This window comes from Carcharodon carcharias, chromosome 4, assembly GCF_017639515.1.
Source record: "Carcharodon carcharias isolate sCarCar2 chromosome 4, sCarCar2.pri, whole genome shotgun sequence".
NCBI classification, from domain to species: Eukaryota; Metazoa; Chordata; class Chondrichthyes; order Lamniformes; family Lamnidae; genus Carcharodon; species Carcharodon carcharias.
Genome location: NC_054470.1, coordinates 163,942,149 through 163,962,781, shown reverse-complemented (window position 1 = coordinate 163,962,781; position 20,633 = coordinate 163,942,149). Strand labels below are relative to the sequence as shown.

Below are 20,633 nucleotides of genomic sequence, written 5' to 3'. Positions count from 1 at the left end.
TGCAGGGCTATGGGCTGGGTTAGGAAGGTGGGATTAGAAAGGGCACCTGGGTGTCCTCGGGCTGGCATGGACAAGATGGGCCGAATGGCCCACTTCTGTGCTATAACTTTTCTATGGTTCTATGGATCTGGTTTTTTCCCTGATGTTGGACTGGGGAACAAATATTGGTCAGGAGGCAGAATCCACAGTCACGGACAATTGGGCTTACCAGACAAACTGAACTTAAACTCAGACTCCAAATACAGCATCAGACATTGTTTTCATTTAACATGACCAGCTAAGGTTCACAACTTCTCAGCCTGCTGTACTTTTTGACAGATTTAAATTTATTGGTCTGCAAAAGTGCTCTAGTGTCACAATTTGCAATATTAACTTCAGGCTAGTCTAAGGGGGCATGGGTTCACACCATTAAATAGCAAGGAAGGGACTGATGTCAAGAAGTTCGTGTTCAGATGAAGCATAATCAATACATAACATGTTCTTCTAGATAAGATGTTCCAATTATGAAGTTTATAAATTTGTTATGTTTTGGGATTGTCTGTTTAATTTAAGGAAAAATGGAGCAGTGAAGGGGAGGTCATATGACCTACTCTGAATCCTGTATGATAACAAGTTTGGATGCCGGAGTACAGTGAGGCCCAGGTTGTTTTACTAGGAAGAAGATACTGAAGCAGGAAAAAGATGATGTTCACATCTGTAGACAATGTGAAGAGCATTTGCACTGACTGTTAGTCTCCTAGTCTCACAGGGAGGTGTTAGGAATGTCAATTATAATTCCAAGATAGAATGGAGTTGGGATTTAGAAGATAATTAGCATATCTACTTGGATACAAGGCCCATTTGATTCATCTTGCCTTGGAGATGGGCTTTGAGAAGGGTGCAGACCATAGAAAGTCATTGTAGTATCAGCTTACAGGCCTTTCTTAAGATATCCCTGAACCTCTCAGGTCAATCTGCTAGAACCTGAGAGAGAGGGGTAGACAGCTTGGACTCAGATTGATGAGACCAAGTTCGTGAGGATTTAACCAAGGCTGGAAGGTTCGTCTAGCTTTGGCTAAAGGGAAGAATCTCCAGTGTAACCCTCACTGTGAAAGTTAGTTTGGGGATTTGAAGTTATCTGGCTGGAAAAGGAAAATGGAAGTAAGCCATCGATTGGGAGCCGGGAATAGCTTTGGCCTGGTTCCTGGAGAATGAAGTGTTCACTTAAGGGGCGGAGTAAATTATCACCTGGGGAGGGGGATTTTTGGTTGTTTTAAAAGTTAAATAGGAGATACTTTTCTGAAGTCTAGAGTTTAAGTTGCCTACTACAATAGTGTTTAGCCAATGTTATTTTGAGTTTATTTGTTACAGTAAAATCTTTCAACTTAAAATCCTTGTCGTGTCATCCTATCAGTCAGAAACTGAAAATTCAAATATCCTTTTAAAAGTTATTAGTCTCTACGTGGATCTAACAAAGTGGGGGCTCTTACAGGATTTTGAATCCACAGACTGAGATGAATATACTGGGATTTGCTAGAATTTAAACAAACACAATTTCTTTTGTGGTGACTTTTGCTGCATTTGTTGAAAGGTTAACATAGCTAGGTCTGTTACTGAAGTGTTCCTCGAAAGAGAAGGCATTTGAATGCTTTGCAGCAGTTGACAACGGTTAATTTGAAGGCAATAGCAGAGAAGTTGGAAATAGATTTGAAAGTAGACACCAAAAAGGCAGAAATTGTTGATGCTTTGGCACAACATCTGAACCTTGGGGAAGGAAAAATTCCAGATAAAATGCAGGCTGAGTTAGCCAGGATTCAATTGCAAATGAAACAACTTGAGTTAGAATTCCAAAGGTAAAAGAAAGAAAGGGAAATGAAAAACGTGAACTGGAAATAAAGGAAAAAGAACAAGAGAAAGGAAGTGAGATGTGTAAACTTGAATCAGAATTCCAAGAAGCATGAGCAAAGGAAAGCCTTTAATTACAAAGAGAGAGGGAAGACAGAAAATTTGAATTGGAGCGAAAAAGGTTTTGATTACGTGAACAGGGTAGTGTGGAGACTTGGCAATCAGTCAGCTTTAACTCCTGGTTTTGATTTGGCAAGGAATATTTGCTTAGTACCTAAATTCAGTGAGGTCGGAGTTGAAATGTATTTTGTAACAGTTGATTAAATTGCTACAAATCTACAATGGCCTAGAGAACTTTGGACAATTTTATTACAAAGTGTTTTGGTAGGGAAAATGTTGGAGGTTTTTTTTGACACTTTTTTGGATGAACAGCCCACAGATTATGACCTGAATCTTGTGTTCCAAGGTCGGCCGCATGTCCAACCTGAACACACATAAAATTGTGCGAAAAGACGTTGGGAGTGCATCCCGACTTCATTGTACATGCATGCAATATTGAGGTTGGTGGACGCGCGTGGGAGTTGGAGCAGTGCCTGCCGCCAATTAAAGGGCCAATTTAGGTCATTAAAAAGCCTATTAACTCCAATTTTATGTCGCCCGTGTGATTTTATAGGTGAGCGGAATTAAAATTTTAATCATTTCCTCATCCACAGGTAATATAAAAACCCCCGGAGCAGCAGCACTTTCTCTGTCATTGCCAGTTCTTTGCTGTGTGAGTACAGAGTTATCCAGTTTCTTGGCATCTCGTTTGATTATCAAGCCTGCATTTCAGCATCTCAGGTCCTCATCTTCCCTGGAAGGTTCCCCTAAGTATTGCAGCACAGCGCTCCTTCATTTTCAAGGCACTGCTCCACTGCATCCCATCTTAAGGAGATAGTGCATTGTGCTGGTGGAACCTCCTCTGAAGAGGAAGGGAGGGAGAGGAGGCCAGGTGGGCCCAGGCAGTGTCCCAGGGACAGACCTTTAAGAGGAGGGGCACAGGCTCAGTTGGTGCAGGACCAGCAGGGAGGCCAAGGCAGGAGGGCATGCTGAAGACACCACCACCTGGCATCTAGAATGTCCAGGCAGTGCCCCAACTACCTCCAGATGTCCGAGGTCTGGTGCGGCAGGAGACTCTGCCTCTCTAGAGACACAGAGACAGCAATATGTCATATGATAGGTCCAGAAATCACCTCCAACTGCGTGGACAGATACCCCATGCCGGTGGCTTTGAAGGTCACAGTGGCCCTCAACTTCTCTGCCTCCGCTTCTTTTCAGGGCTCAGTGGGGAATCTGTGCGGCATTTCTCAATCGGCTGCACACAGTTGTGTCAAGCTCATGACTGATGCTATCTTTCAACACACCCGCACGTTCAACCAGTTCTGGATGGACCAGGTGGAGACAGCATGAGGCTTCACTGTGAGGGCTGGGTTCCCCTGCATCCAGGGTGAATTAGATTGCACTCACGTGGCCTTCAGGTGAGCTGGGAACTTTTGTAAACAGAAAGAGGTTCCACTCAACGAATGTTCAGATCGTCTGTGACCACAGGACACAGGTTCCCCAGGTTTGTGCCCGTTACCCTGGGAGCTCACATGACGCTTACATCTTGCAGCTCTCACAGGTACCAAGGCTGCTCGTGGCTCCTGCACAAGTGGATGGATGGCTCCTGGGTGACAGGGGCTATCCCTTGAAGAGGTGGCTGATGACCCCACTCCGTTACCCAAGAACTGAAGCCGAAGAGAGATACGACAGGACTCATACCTCTGCAAGTGTGGTGGTGGAGAGGACCATCAGGCGGCTGAAGATGCGCTTCAGATACCTGGACTGGTCGGGGGAGCAGTGCAGTATCCTTCAGAGTGTCTCTCCCTCACAGTCATCACACGCTGTGCCCTGCACAACCTGGCTCTGGCAAGAGGGGACCCACTGGAGGCTGAGCAAAGTGAGGCAACTCCACAGGCCACGGAAGATGACTCGAGTGATGGCTCAGAGGAAAAGCCTGGGGAGGCGCAGGGTGAGGACCTTGAGGCAGAGGACAGGAATCCGCATGGAGGCAGGGACACCAGGGATGCTTTGCTCCAGTGAACTTTCTGCTAGGCATCCAAGACATCGATGCCTTGTCAAGCCAGTGTCTCCTTTACTAACAATCAATAAATGAGAACCCAACCCAGTATGCCAGCACTGCGCAATGCCATCCTTTTACAAGCATCTGGCACTATTCATACCATCCAGTCAACATAGCCCACTTAAGGCAAATAAATGTTAATGTTACTTCACATGAATAAATAAAGAACAAGAAGTGTCCATCCCTAACACAAGTCAAAATAATTAATGCAAAAAAATGTCACCCATGATACGCCCCTACTGTGCTCAAGGTCCCTTAAACTTATGTCTGCGGATGCTGCATCCTGGTGCACCCCCTCACTGACAGTGATGTTGGAGGCAGCCTGCTGACTCTGGTGGCCCTGATTACCTTGGTGGTCATCCTCTGGCTGCCAGAGCCTGAGTAGGCTCCGCTTGGGAGGGTGCATCCAGCCCATGGCTGGGCACTCCTCAGTCATCACAACAATGTTAGATGCAGCAATCACTGGCAGAAGGGTGGAGGAGCTGGTGCCCTTGCCCAGGGTGCCCTGAGAGGGGCCCCACAGAGACAACAGGCAGCTTGTCTGCAAGTGTGAGGTGCGTTTGCACCTCCCTGCTCGCTATTGATGGATAGGCACCCAGCAGATAGACTAGGTGCCTCATCCACCTCTCATACTGGCAGTGACCACCTGAAGTCATTGCCTGTGTGAGGGCTTGCAGGTCCGTGTGCAACTCCAGGAATCCCTGAGTCTACTCCTGAAGCTGCCTCTCCATGAGAGTCGCCACTCTCTCCATGGAGGAGGCTATGTGCTCAGTGTTAAGAGTCAACGCAGAACTCATGCTCCGCATAGGCTCATCCATGATGGGGACTATGGCATGCAGATCCTCTTGGACTCCACCAGTTCTCCCTGCGCATCCTGCTGGACGTCCAGCATCTGCCACCAGAGGCTCATCATCTGCCTCGGATGCAGCATAGCCCTGGTCTCCAGCTGTGTTCTCACTGTTGGCTCCTTGGGACCTCGCTGCCTCTTGTCAGCTCCTCATGCAAATGTAATGTGACCTCACCACTGTGCATTCCCCGCAGAGCCGAAGAACCAATGCCCACCGATGTGTGAGTATCTATGCTGGTGCTTGGATCAGAGAGACAGTGTGACGCTGGGGTAGGCATGATGTCTTCCTCGGAGCTCAATGAGGGTTCCTCGGGGTCGCAGGTGGCTCCTGCGGATGGCGCATTGGTGGGAGGAAGAAAAAGGTCGGTACATTCAATCATCAGAACCCGCCTAGCATGTATAGTGACTGAGGAGACAGTGGAGTCCTGCTGCATGGTGCCATCTGCATTGGAGCTTCAATGGACTCTCTGGCTATGACAGTTCAGTTTCTGATGAGAGGAGCCCATTATTTTTCCAGTACCCACTGTACACACATCTGTCAACTGCGCTCTTACCTTCATCCGAGGCCCCCAACTCATTGCGACCGGAGGAGCGAGCTGGCCAAGGCATTCCAGCTCCGGTGCATCGCTTTCGTGCTTCATGAGGATGCACAGATTTGGCACTCCTCCACCCGTTCTGTGGCGCTCCACAGAATTATGAGTACTCTTCTCCTGATGGGGAAAAAACAGCCTCATTATTGCCCTGCCTCCCTGAAGGTCCTTTCCTGGTTTCCCCCCGCCCCACTGCCTACCCGGGCATTAGGTGGGCCATGTCACTGTGGCACATCTCACTCTGCAATACACTGAGGCGAGTTGTGCTGACATCCCAGCCTTGGCAGGGCAGGTTTCAGTGCTAGTTGACATACACACTCTTAGACTCCTAATGCTTTGAGCAATGGGCACTGGACTAGTTTTCCACACGGGTCCTTGCCAACTCTGCACTTACCCTTGCTGACTGCAGCAAATCATTGAACCTTCTGCAGCACTGAAGCCGCATGCAGCGCACTATTTCGTGCTCACTGACCTGGGCATTGTCCCCTGTCCAGGCCTCCTTGGTCGGGGGAGTTAGGGGGGTGGTGGGGGACTTAGTGGGGTGCGGCCTTCTCTTGCTGTCCCTGGGCATTAAGATATGCTGGCTGGCACTGACCTCCATGACCAGCACTCCCAGGCACTCATCTGAGAAACAGGGGGCAGGGTGCCCATCTGACTTGCCCTCCCGCCTTCCATGACCACCGGGTGCTGAGGCCATGTCTGGACACCGGGACATTTATTGGATTGCTTCCAGACAGCTCCCTCGGCCTCTCCCAAAACTCTTGGTGGCCTTTAGGGAGCTGCCGGGTCCCCATTGTTCCCACCCCTGCACATGGAAAACACACACTTGGCACCTGTGTTTCACGCTGGGTGGGCCTTAATTGGCCACTCAGCGTGAGATCACGTTGACAAGGCGAACTCGGCCGAGAGTGGGTTTTACATCCGCTTCCAGCCGAGCTGACTTTGGGCGCACCCCCCGAGTCTCTGGGTATGAGTTAGTTGCAGACAAAAGTTTAGAAATCTGAGGAAGAGACACAATCCAACTTTTGTGAAGTTTGCTCGAATAAAAGAAATATTATTTGGTAAATAGTATAGAGCAGGTTGTCCACCATACTGCACCGCCCCCCCCAACAATGGTTTGTATCCAGCCCACCAACCACCGTGATGATCCACTTAAAAAATGGAAGGAACCATGCAATGAGTTACCTTTTTAAGGTTTGAAATTCTTCAAATATTTGTGGATCTTCCCACCAGCTTCTCCTGACTCTGATATTTTAAAATGGAGGGTGGGCACAGGGGCCAGGTCCGTGCTGCTGGGACCAGGTTAGTGAGTGGGATAGGGATTGTGAATAAGGGTGGCACAGTCCAGAAATTGCCATGAAGAAAGCAGTGAGGGGATAGAGAGAGATCAGGAGGGAGAGCGGAGGGGGGGTTGGGGTGGGGGTGGTGGTGGGGAGAGAGAGAGAGAGAGAGAGGGAGGGCAGAGAGAGAGGGAGGGAGGACAGGGAGAGTGAGAGAGGTGGGGGGAGGGAGGGCGGGGAGAGAGGGATAAGACAGGGAGGGGAGGGGTGGAGGGATGGGGTTGGGGGAGAGAGGGGGAGTGGTGTGGGGAGAGACGGGGTGGGGGAGAGGAAGGTGAGAGGGATAAGAGAGAGGGGGTGGGGTGGAGGGAAAGGGGGTGGGGGAGAGAAAGGGGTGAGGGGACAGAGGGACTCGGGGGCAAGAGAGGGGATGGGAGGAGAGAGAGGGGGTGGGAGAGAGAGAGACGTTGGAGGGTGGGGGGGGAGAGAGGGAGGGAGGGGAGAGAGGAAGGAAGGAGGGAGGGAAGAGAGCGGAAGGAGGGAGGGGAGGGAGGAAAGAAGGAGGGAGGGAAGAGAGAGGAAGGAGGGAGAGGAGAGGGAGAGAGGGAGGGAGGGGAGAGAGAGGCAGTGGAGGGAGGGAGAGGAGAGAGAGGCAGAAGAGACAGGAAGGGGCATGAGGAAGTGGGGAGAGTCACCCTCAACTCATATGATATCTTCAGCAACCCCCTGCCTCCCCTTGCAGTCTTGTCCTGTCCTCACCTCACCTCACCCCTTACAGTCTCATCACCACACCCCTACCTTCCAGCTCCCTGGTCTTAGGGTCCTTCCCCCACCCCCATCCCCATCCCCATCCCCATCCCACCGTCTTAAGGCTCGGCCGTCCCTGTCCCTATCCCACCATCTTAAGGCCCGGCCTTCCCCATACCTCTACTTCTACAGTCTTGTCTCGTCTGCACGCTCCTGTTCCCCACAACGCAAAGTGGCTTTAATTTTTCCCCCAGATCTGTTCACCATGCCGGTGAGTGACAAAAAAGACTGAAACGTGGCCCCTCAAGTGAAAAGGCTGGACACATTGGTATAGAGCTGTGAAACTTCAGCAAGATTTTGAAAACATGTTACTGTTTAGAGACATGTTACTGGAAGAATTTAAAAGTCGCATCCCACCTGGACGACTGTAGAACCTTTAAAATAAGAGAGTCTGCTCTAATGGCTGATGGTTTTGAACCATCCCACAAGCACAAAGATGATAGGTCAGGTCATTGAGTGTATTTAAGACCAAGATAGATAGGTTCTTGACTGGTAAAGGGATCAAAGGTTACAGGGAGAAGGTAGGAGAATGTGGTTGAGAAACTTATCAGCCATGATTGAATGGCGGAGCAGACTTGATGGGCCGAATGGCCTTGTTTCTACTCCTATGTCTTATGGTCTTATGATAGCAAACCTTTGTTTGCAAACCCACAGAGAAGCTGGAAGGTAAGAGAAGTGATAGTGAGCAGAACACTAATTACCCTGAAGGGGATAACAGAAATGAAAAGACAGATGCTTCTCAGGCTTGGAAAAAGACAGTGTGGGAGATAAGCTTGGTTTGAGGGGACTGGCGTGTAAATTTTTCCATGAGACAGGGCATGTTAAAGCAGATTGATGGAAATTAAAAGCTAAGAGGTTGTGCATTTTTCCAGAAAGTGTTGTACCAGTGAGTAAAACTTGTGACAAACCGATACACCCCCTGCAACTACATTAGGTGATAAATCAGAACGTCAATGGGCCAGATGGCTGACTTCATCAGAATTGATCTTGTGAAGAACTGATTCAGGCTTGCAACTGATGTAATCAATTTTTCAATAAGTTGTTAAAAACTTTCTTCTTCTTTCTACCCTCAGCTGGCCTGCTGTTGTGGCTCCAACGATTGCTCTCTCTGCTGCAGCTGCTGCCCAAATATTAAAACCTCCACGAGTACCCGGGTCATGTATACTCTCTACCACATTCTGGGAACCATTGTCTGCTTCCTCATGTTGTCGCCTACTGTGGGTGAAGCGTTGAAGACGCATGTAAGTAACCAATCATGCCAGTGTGTCTTTAAGACTAGCTCAGCAATAAATTGCCACTTGCTGTGCTGACGTTTACTGGCACCGTCTGTAACCACATTCACCTCCAATAAATCCTGAATTGCAAGATAGTAGATTTAGCATCAGTTAGAATTATTGTTTTTTATACACACCTCTGTAGATTTGATTTTTTATTTATAAACATACATACTGACTCAGATCGAAAATATGGAAGTTGTACAACTTGAATACAATCTATAGAATCCAAATTGATCACATAATATTTGAAGTGGTTCACTGAAGTCTCAGGACTTATTCCTTCCCTAAAGGATATTAATGAACCAATTTGCTTTTCTAAGGACAATCCAGCAGCTTCATGGCCACTTTCACTAATGCCAGATATTTTTCTCATTTTCTGATATTTTTTTTTATTCTAAACTGAAATCATATTGTCAATCTACCAAGGTGGAATTTGAGCTTGTGTTCCCCAGGTTACTAGTCCAGCGATGCAGCCACTGCACCGCCACACTGTACTCGTGACCACTGTTTTGGATTTTGTTCAATGGAGTTTAAACCTCATTTTAGACTCTTACTGAACTGTGTTTCATTTTAGAAAATCCTGAATTTGTTTACCTACTAACTAGAGTGAGAGAGCATAACATAGCAGTAAAATTTGTGTGTGGAGGGTGTCCTGTTTAATGTTGCTCCCTCAGAGAATTATTATCCTTTATACAAAAGAGAACTTGCACACCTGTTTGGAACCACAAGGCGCTCTCAGTATTCTAAGGGCTAAAAACAAAAAAACTGTGGATGCTGGAAATCCAAAACAAAAACAGAATTACCTGGAAAAACTCAGCAGGTCTGGCAGCATCGGCGGAGAAGAAAAGAGTTGACGTTTCGAGTCCTCATGACCCTCCGACAGAACTTGAGTTCGAGTCCAAGAAAGAGTTGAAATATAAGCTGGTTTAAAGTGTGTGTGTGGGGGGCGGAGAGATAGAGAGACAGAGAGGTGGGGGGGGTGTGGTTGTAGGGACAAACACACTGCTTGTTTGTCCCTACAACCACACCCCCCCCCCACCTCTCTGTCTCTCTATCTCTCCGCCCCCCACACACACACTTTAAACCAGCTTATATTTCAACTCTTTCTTGGACTCGAACTCAAGTTCTGTCGAAGGGTCATGAGGACTCGAAACGTCAACTCTTTTCTTCTCCGCCGATGCTGCCAGACCTGCTGAGTTTTTCCAGGTAATTCTGTTTTTATTCTAAGGGCTATCCCATTCCGAATTGGAAGTGTTCATCTATTGGGAATTCATAGTTTCGGGATGATAAAGGATTAATTATTCAGCGCGGTCTACATTCAACGCAGTCAGTTCAAGACCAAAGTTGCATTAATGCTTCAAAATTCAGTTTGAACCTCCTGCTTCTTTTTTGGAATGTGAGAAGGTAAATGTCTTGAGAACATTACAGAGATTGTAAGCAAGGATTAGCACACTGTCAAATAATGGGTGTGCAAACTGCAGCTCCCCATTTTAAATGAACAATGAAGTTTTAGCATTTGTAGCATTTACTACAGTTTATTGTTTGTTCCCTAGGTGATAGCTTTTTATTAACCCTGGGGAGCAAACATGACAATATTAGCACCCCATCATACTATAACCCTGTTGCATGTTCTTATCATTTGATTCCCTTGTTGGAGCTGTTTATTGTTCCGTGCATATCCTTCAGGTCCTGGCCGTGAGGGTTTGGATGGAATCTTCTCTGGCCATTGACATAGTGCTGTGTGATGGACCAACATGGTGCAGGTGGTGGCACAGTGATATACAGTTGGGAGGGAGTTGCCCTGGGAGTCCTCAGCATTGACTGTGGAAACCACGATGTTTAACACCAACCCCAGCCGTCCCCTCAGCTGATGAACCAGTAATCCTCCATGTTGAACACCAATTGAAAGAAGCAATGAAGGTGGGAAGGAAACAGAATGTACTCTGGGTGAAGGACACCAGTGTCTATTACCAAGATTGGCTTTGTAGCACCACTACGGACCAAGCAGGCTAGACCTGAGTGACATAGCTACTAGACTTGGGCCTACGGCTGGTGACGTGGGAACCAAAAAGAGGGAAAAACATACTTGACATTGTTCTTACCTGTCACAGATGCATTTGTCCATGACCGTATTGGTAGGAGTGACCACCGCACAGTCCTTTTGGAGATGAAGTCCCGTCTTCACATTGAGGATACCCCCCCATCATGTTGTGTGGTACTGTGCTTAAATGGGATAGGTTTGAAACAGATCTGGCAACTCAAAACTGGCACTGTAAGCCATCAGCAGCAGCAGAATTGTACTCAACCACAATCAGTAACCTCAAGGCCTGGCATATCCCCCACTCTACCATTACCACCAAGCCAGGGATCAACCCTGGTTCAATGAAGAGTGCGGGAGGGCATACCAGGAGTAGCACTAGGGATACCTAAAAATATGAGGTGTCAACCTAATGAAGCTACAAAATAGGGCTATTGGCATGCCAAACAGAGGAATCAGCATGTGCTAGCCAGAGTTAAGACAGCCAACAGAGCAGATCTAATCTCTGCAGTCTTGCCACATTCAGTCGTGATTGGTGGTGGGCAATTAAACAACTAACTGGAGGAGGAGGCTCCACAAATATCCCTATCCTCAATGATGGAGGAGCCCAACACATCAGTGCAAAAGATAAGGCTGAAGCATTTACTGTCATCTTCAACCAGAAGTGCCAAGTGTTTGATTCATCTCAGCCTCCTCCAGAGGTCCCCAGCATCACAGATGCTAGCCTTCAGCCAATTCGATTCACTCCATGTGATGTCAAGAAATGGCTGAAGGCACTGGATACTGCAAAGGCTATGGGCCCTGACAATATTCCGGCAACAGTACTGAAGACTTGTGTACCAGAACTAGCCAGGCTCCTAGTCAAGCTGTTCCAGTTAAGCTACAACACTGAAATCTATCCAGCAATAGCCAGAAAATAGCCCAGGTACGTGCTGTCCACTAAAAGCAGGACAATTTCAATATAGCCTAATACTTCCCTATCCGTCTACTCTGAATCATCATCAAAGTGTCCTGATAGTGTCCTGGGTCAACCATCTTCAGCTCCTTCATCAATGACCTTCCTCCCATCATAAGATCAGAACTGGGCATGTTCTCTGGTGATTGCACAATGTTCACCATTCGCAACACCTCAAATACTGAAGCAGTCCATGTCCAAATGCAGCCTGACCTGGGCGATATTCAGGCTTGAGCTGATAAATAAAATTTGCACCACACAATGACCATCTCCAATAAAAGAGAATCTAACCATCTCCCCTTGAATTCAATGGTATCACCATTGCTGAATCCCCTACTATCAACATACTGGGGGTTACCATTGATCAAAGATTGAACTTGACCAGCCATTTAAATTCTGTGACTACAAGAGCAGGTTAGAGGCTGGGAGTCCTGCGATGACTAACTTTATACCTAACACTCCAAAACCTGTCCACTGTCTACATGGCACAAGTCAGGAGTGTGATGGAAAGCACTCAGTTCGCCTGGATGAGTGCAGCTGCAACAACACTCAAGAAGCTCGATACCATCCAGGACAAAGCAGCCCATTTGATTGGCACCCAATCTACCACCTTAAACATTCACCCCCTCCACCACCACTTTGGCAGCAGTATGTACCATCTACAAGTGGCACTGCAGCAATTCATCAAGCCTCCTTTGACAGCACCTTCCAAACCTCTACCCACCTAGAAGGACCAGGGCAACAGACCCATGGGAACACCACGACCTGAAAGTTTCCCTCCAAGCCACACATTACACTAACCTAGAACCCTATTCCCATTCCCTCAAAATCCCAGGACTCTCTTCCTAACTGCACTATGGGCATATCTACAGCGCACGGACTGCACCAAGAAGGCGGCTCACCATCATCCTCTCAAGGGCAATTAGAAATGGGCAATAAATTCTGACTTTGCCAATGACACCCACATTCTCTGAAATAATTTAAAAAGTGAATATATAAGGTGAATTATAGGGGTGGTTGTTCAGATGATGTATTTTGACTCTTTTTCCAGGTTACCTTTTATGGAGAGTTTTGTAAAACTATTCAGGCGGGGGCTGATTGTGAAAGGCTTGTTGGCTACTCTGCAGTTTATAAGGTTTGCTTCGGAATGGCCATATTCTTCTTCATTTTCTTCATCCTGATGATCAATGTGAAAACCAGTAAAGATTGTCGAGCTTACCTCCACAATGGGTAGGTGTCATTTATAACTTCTCCATTTTAGAATAAGGTCTTTGTCGCATAAATTTTGTCCATGACAAAATTGGGTGTTGCAGTCCAGGATAAAATCCATTGAAAACAAGCCAATGTGACTTAAAAGGAATTGGAAACAGAAGGGAAAAGTAACTTAAAGCCAAAAATGTTGAAACAAAACAGAAGGGATTAAGCTTTGTGAGTACTGACAGTAGAAAATAAGATGGCTACTTTTGATGTGAAAACATTTATGCAAGAGGAGGACTTAATGTGGCCAAAATTAGTGTCCTTAAACATAGAACAAGCATGGAAAGATTGGGAACTGAGACAGATTGCAATAGCTAGGGAGAATCTGACTTTACCTAGTGGTAATTTGAATACCCTTAGCCCAGAGGCAAATTTTGATTTCCCAACATATTCCCGATTTGTTTCTAAGTTTGATGAGGAGGATGTGGAAATTTGCTGGACAGCCTTCGAGAAACTTGGCAGCTCAGTTACAATGGCCAACAGAGTTTTGGACACCCCTGATACAATGTCAGCTAGTAGGAATGGCCTTTGAGGTTTATTCCATGCTCTGCCAATTATGCTCTTCTCAATGTCTATGAACTCATACTGGAGACATACCACCAACAATTCCAGGACTGCCGTAAAAAGCCCCCACAGACTTATCCAGAATTTGAGCTAATTAAATGGCTAGCATTTCACTGGTGGGTCTGATCTCTAAAAATTCACAGTACCAGCGAAGGCTTAAGAGAAATAGTATTGCCAGGGAAGTTAAAAACTGTCTCCCATACAGCTTCAAAACTCACATAAAGGAACAAAGGGTTTACAAAGTCAAAGATGTGGCTATCGTGGCTGATGACTACAATTTAACCCACAGACCTCCTAAGCGAAAACAAATTTGAGTCTAGTAACTATTACCAACAAGGGAGAGATAAGGAGGAGACAGATGGAACAGAAATAGACTTAAGAGGAAAGGAGAGTAGGGTAGACAGCACAGATCAATCTCCAACTTTAAAAAGAAAGAACATGGAAAGTAAATCAGCAGGAACACGCTTTGCTTGCTTTCAGTGTGGCAAGCCTGGGAAAGCTGTTGGTTCATCAAGAAAACAATAGGAGGAGCTGCTGTCAGAAATGTGTCTGAAGCTTTGAAATTACTAAGCCTAGATTCAATGGGACAGAAATAGGACAAAATACTAACAAGCCTCCTTTCATAAAGAGGAAATGACTCTTTTTGCATCACAAGCTCCAAGAAAATAAATAACCGTTTTCAGAGCCAAGGAGTGTTTTTAAACATTGCTTATAGCAAAGGTTGCGGTTTTGCCACCCAAAAACAGGACAGATACCACAGTGCTAGTAAAAGGGTTTACTGGCACCTGTTTAAAGGTTCCCCTAATAAAAATTCACCTGCAGAGCAAGTGGGTCATTGGTGTAGTGATGGTCGGAGTTATTCATAAAGGGAATGGACCTGTTGTTGGGAAGTGACTTGGTGGAGCACCGGGTACTATGCCCAGAGGGTCAAATACAGTCCATGGAGACTGGGGAGCCAGAAAACTTCTATTTGGCTGCAGAGAGCTGAAGAAGTCCCTAACATCCTACAGAGGGCAATAGAGCCAGTAAGGATAAGGGACATTGAAGGAAAGCCAGAGGACTTTCCAGAGGCCAGGAGAGGGCTTTCCAAGGTAAAAGGGGTCAGGATAGAGCCCATAAATGCTAAAGAAACCAAAACCAGGCCAGTGGAGTTTAAACAAGCCAAGGCAAGGCCCTATCAAAGTTAAAGGGAATTGCAGGGCCTGAACCAGAGGTCTGGTTAGTAGACACCTATCAGGATTAAATAGAGACAGAGAAGGTTCCCAAACCAGCAGACATTGTGTTTTAAACCTCCAGGGCGAGTGTGTAATAATAAATAACCTTTCTTAAAAAAAAAACTCACAAAAAGTTTGCTACTAGGGTTATTTAAATAGGACAATTGCTCTGAGAATATAAGAACTAGGAGCAGGAGTAGGCAATTCAGCCCCTCGAGCCTGCCCCGCCATTCATTACGATCATGGCTGATCTCATTTCAGCCTCAACTCTAATTTCCCGCCCTCTCCCTATAACCTTTCAACCCGTTACTAATTAACAATCTGTCTATCTCCTCCTTAAATTTATTCAGCGTCCCGGAATCCACTGCACTCTGAGGAAGTGAATTCCACAGATTCACGACCGTTTGAGAAAAGTAATTTCTCCTCATCTCTGATTTAAATCTACCACCCCTTAGCCTAAAACTATGGCCTCTCGTTCTAGAATGCCCCAGAAGGGGAAACATCCGCTCCATGTCTACTTTGTCTATCCCCTTTTACATCTTATACACCTCAATTAGATCTCCTCTCATCCTTCTAAACTCCAGCGAGTATAGGCCTAAACTGCTCAATCTCTCCTCATAAGACAAGCCCCACATCTCTGGAATCAATCTAGTGAACCTCTGAACCGCCTCCAGTGCAATTACATCTTTCCTCAAGTAAGGGGACCAAAACTGTGCACGGTACTCCAGTTGCGGTCTCACCAATGCCTTGTATAGTTGCAACAACACTTCCCTATTTTTATACTCTATTCCTTTAGCAATAAATGCCAAAATTCCATTTGCCTTCCTTTATTACCTGCTGTACCTGCATACTAGCTTTCAGAAATTCATGCATGAGGACACCCAGATCCCTCTGAGGGAAGAAAGCACACACCCTTTACATACAAACCCATTGATCACAGGCAATAAAAAGGAAGACACAAATTTTGCCCATGACACTTTTCTTTGTTGGTGTGTTAATGCCTGTATTTTGTGCCTAGATTCTGGTTTGTGAAGCTTGTGGTATTGGCTGGAATGTGCGCAGGAGCTTTCTTTATACCTGACCAGGACACCTTTCACAAAGGTAAAGCTTTTTAACAATGAAACCAATTGATTGTTTCATATTTTATTTTGGAGACTTCAGCATCATTCCTCTGCCAGATTCTTTCCTAAGTAATATTGTTTGGATATGTTTCTAGTTTATTTCAGTAGTGCACCTTGTAAGTACAGTAAGTTCATTATTCTTAAATGTTTCTGGAAAAACTCAGCAGGTCTGGCAGCATCGGCGGAGAAGAAAAGAGTTGACGTTTCGAGTCCTCATGACCTTTCAACAGAACTGAGTGAATATTAGGAGAGGGTGAAATATAAGCTGGTATAAGGTGGGGGGTGGGAGGGGGGTGGGGGGAGAGAAGTTGGGGGGGTGGTGGTGTATCACTATGAAAGATAAGTCCATCTTTGGAATGAATAACAAGGTTGTTCCTTAGCAAGATTTCCACAGTTGCCCATTCTCATATTTCTGCTGCAGTAGTCATAGATTTAGCTGCAGCATGGGTGTTGGAGCTGCACTCATCCAGGAAAGAGCTATAAAGTCTGCAGGGGCTTTATTTTGGTTTTGACTCCTTTAATTCTCCAATCATATATGTGTTCAGAGGTTCTAGTATACAGTGGTGAGGTGGGGGTGGGGGGGGTGGTGGGTGGTGTGGTGGGTGTGTGGGGTGGAAGGTCATAGGCCAAACTTTGATGCAGCCAAACTGATTCCTACTTAATCTGAATTCCACCAGACATTGCAAGAAATTTATGCAAATCCGGTTTGGGGACAATTTGATTATTAAATGTGAAGATGGACTTTAGTGGTGTCAGGTTATTTGTAGCTTCTTACCAGGATAATGCCTCAAGGCTTTGTGATCTGATGCCTAGTTATCTAGGTAGTGATGGAAGGTTGATGATACCACTTTCTGTAGGCTTTGGCTTTGTTACTGCAGAAGGGGTTGGCCATAGAGCAGTTAAATGTTGACCATTACTGTTTCTCTTTCCTTTGACTTTTTTGTTTTACCTTTTCAGCCTTTTGTTTCAAAATTAATTCTGTAGCCAGTGATGCATAACTTTTAAAACTTTATTTCCCTTTTCGTTCATGGAATGTGGATATCGCTGGCAAGGCCAGCACTTAAACTCATCCCTCACTGACTTGAGTAGGTGGTCATGAGTCAGCTTCTTGAATTGCTGCAGTCTATGTGGTGTAGGGAAATCACGTTTGACAAACCTACTGGAGTTTTTTGAGGATGTAACTAGCAGAATAGATAAGGGAGAACCAGTGGATGTGGTGTATTTGGACATGGGATTGGAGGTAAAATATTGGCACGGACTGAGAATTGATTAGCAGACAGGAAACAGGGAATAGGAATAAATGGGTCTTTTTCGAAGTGGCAGGCGGTGACTAGTGCAGGGATCAGTGTTTGGGCCCCAGCTATTTACAATATATATCAATAATTTGGATGAGGCAAACAAATGTAGCATTTCCAAGTTTGCTGATGGCACGAAACTTGGTGGGATTGTGAATGGTGAGGAGGATGTTAAGCAGCTTCAAGGTGATTTAGATAGGTTTAGATAGAGTGAGTGGTCAAATACATGGCAGATGCAGCATAATGTAAGTAAGTGTGAAGTTATCCACTTCGATAGGAAAAACAGAATGGCAGAGTATTATTTAAATGGTGATAAATTGGGAAATGTTGATGTACAAAGGGACCTGGGTGTCCTTGTATACCAATCACTGAAAGCAAGCATGCAGGTGCAGCAAGCAGTTAAGAAGGCAAATGGTATGTTGGCCTTCATTGCGATAAGGCTTGAGTACAGGAGCAAGGATGTTTTACTTCAGCTGCACGGGGCCTTGGTGAGACCACACCTGGAGTATTGTGTGCAATTTTGGTCTCCTTACCTAAGAAAGGGTGTACTTTCCATAGAAGGAATGCAGCAACGGTTCACTAGACTGACTCCTGGGATGGCAGAGTTATTGTACAAGGAGAGATTGGGCTGACTAAGCCTGTATTCACTAGAGGTTAGAAGAATGAGAGAGGATCTCACTGAAATGTATACAATTGTAACAGGGCTGGACAGACTGAATGTAGGGATGATGTTTCCTCTGGGTGGGGGGGGGGGGTGGTGGGGGCGGTGTGTGTGTGGGGGGGGTGGGGGGGTGTGGGGGCGGAGATGGTCGAGTGGGAAGAGGTCTAGAAAAAGGGGTCACAGTCTCAGGATATGGGGTAGACTGTTTAGGCCTGAGATGAGAAGAAATTTCTTCACTCAGAGGGTGGTGAACCAGTAGAATTCTCTACCACAGAGGGCTGTGGGGACAAGGTCACTGAATATATTTAAGAAGGAAATAAATCTCTGGGCTCTAAGCGTCAAGGGGTATGGGGAGAGCGTGGGAGTATGGTATTGAGACAGAGGATCAGCCATGATCATATGGAATGGCAGAGCAGGTTCGAAGGACTGAATGACCTACTCCTCCTATTTTCTATGTTTCTGTGTACACCCACAGCGCTGTTAGGAAGGAAGTTCCAGGATTTTGACCCAGCGACAGTGAATAAATGGTGATATTGCCCCAAGTCAGGATGGTGAGTGATTTGGGGGGGAACTTGCAGGTGGTGGTGTTCCCATGCATCTGCTGCCCTTGTCCTTCTAGGTGGTAGAAGTCACATGATTGGAAGGTGCTGTCTAAGGAGTCTTGTCAAGTTGCTGCATTTAATATACATGGTGCACACTTCTGCCTCTGTGCACCAATGGTGGAAGGAGTGAATGTTTAAAGTGGTCATTTTGTGCCACTGGTGGAGGAAGTGAATGTTGAATGTGATGCCAATCAAGCGGGCTGCTTTGTCCTGGTTGATGTTGAAGCTCTTGAGTGTTGTGGGAGCCGCACTCATCTAGGCAAGTGGAGTATTCCATCACACTCCTGATTTGAGCCTTGTAGATAGTCAACAGGCTTTGAAGAGTCGGGGGTGAGTTACTCACCACAAAATTCCCACCTGCTCTTGTAGCCCCAGTATTTATATGGCTGATGCTATGGATAGGAGAGGGTTTAATTTAAACAGCCCTGATTTCTCCTCATCAGTAAATAGAAAGGTGTTTTTATATAATGTAAATTATGTGTTTTTATTTTGATTTACCTCTTTATAAGTGGTGGCATATTTTCCCAGCCCCTCAGATTTGCCATGATCCAATTTCTATTTATAACCTCACAGTGAACTCAAGATAGGGTTAGTTTATTTTCACGCTCTCAATCGCGGGTGGAGGATATTGCTATGTAGCCCCCGGTACATTCATACAATAAAGCAGGCATAGTGAAAGAAAGAGGCACAGGACAAAGGCCACTGAGAAAATAAGAATTATTGTTTCAAGTGAGTCCAGAGTTCAGAATGAAAAAGTCCAATGGTGTATTTCTTCTCAGTGGTCGGCAGGCTGAAATTGATGCTGGATAATTCACTTTTCCAGTAGAGGTGACTTTCACAATGAGATTGGCATGCAGAGATGAATTAGCCTTGTAGGCGATGGTACAGAAGTTCCAGTAGAAGCAGTGTAGGTGGGGGCTAGGCATTTAATTGGACCAAACCCTTGTTCTGAGCTGCTGCTTTCTAAATGGAAGATGGCAGTCTGCTTTGCAGCTCCACAAGTCAGGGTAACTGGTTCCCCTAGCTGTGGGTGCAGTGGGGAGGGGGCCATTTGATATGACTTCCACTTCTCTACTTTGGTTTGGACAAAGATGTATGTTCCTAAATCTGGATTCTTGAGATTGGTAATGTTTCAACCATTAAGGATTTCAAAAGAGGTTTCGGGGTCCTTTGTCTTTGCAGACAGGAGACAGGTCATCTCCATTGGCTGGGACAGCCTTAGACATGTAAATGGCCCTTGGATTTGATCTCTGCAGTCACAGGGGTCATTAGCATCCCTTCAGAGATAACAAGGTGGCAACTGTTCTGAATGTCAGGAAGTTCCTTTTGTTTGAGTCATAGCCAGTCATGGCTTTAGTCATTTTAAAGCCTTTGTTCAGTTTTTAAAATTGTATAAATTATTATTAAAATATAGAATGAGATCCTAGGCCCTTGACACTGGTTTGGTTAATTTTCTGGTCAGGGTCACCCCTGCATGTTATGGTGGTGGATTCAGCAATGATAATGCCATTGTCAAGAGGAGATGGTTAGATTCTCTCTTATTGGAGGTAGTCAGTGCATGGCACTTGTGTGGCACAAATGTTACTAAACCATTTATCAGCCCAAGCATGAGTGCTGTGCAGGTCTGGCTGCACGCGGACACAGATTGCTTTAGTACCTGAGGAATTATTAATGGTTTTCAACACTCTGCAATTATCAGTGAACATCGCCAATTCTGACCTAATGATAGAGGTAACATCATTGATGAAGGAGCTGATGATGATTGGGGCTAGGTCACTACCCCGTGAAACTCATGCGGCATTGTCCTGGGGCTGAGATGATTGGTCTTCAACAATTATAATCATCTTCTTTTGTGTTTGGTATGACTCCAATGAGTGGAGAATTTCCCCCTGATTCCCATTGGCTTCAATTTTACTTTGGCTCCTTAATGTCGCACTCAGTCAAATGCAACCTTGATGTCAAGGGCAGTCGGTAGATAGCACTGTTGACAACACCTTCTGTCACTTTGCTGATGATTGAGAAAAGACTGATAGGATTGTAAATTAATTTGTCCAGCTTTTTTGTGGACAGCACATATTTGGGCAATTTTCTGCATTGTTGGATAGATACCAGTGTTATAGCTGTATTGGAACAGCTTGGA

General features: G+C 45.8%; 1 protein-coding gene across 1 annotated transcript in view; it reads left to right on the top strand.

The window, feature by feature from the left end:
* The window catches only part of serinc5 (serine incorporator 5), a 92,707-nt gene that overhangs the window by 33,810 nt on the left and 38,264 nt on the right, over nucleotides 1-20,633 (top strand). The window contains exons 2-4 of the mRNA XM_041186199.1: nucleotides 8,583-8,750; nucleotides 12,831-13,009; nucleotides 15,833-15,915. Coding sequence (XP_041042133.1) covers nucleotides 8,583-8,750; nucleotides 12,831-13,009; nucleotides 15,833-15,915 — 430 coding nt within the window. The remainder of the gene's footprint in view (nucleotides 1-8,582; nucleotides 8,751-12,830; nucleotides 13,010-15,832; nucleotides 15,916-20,633) is intronic.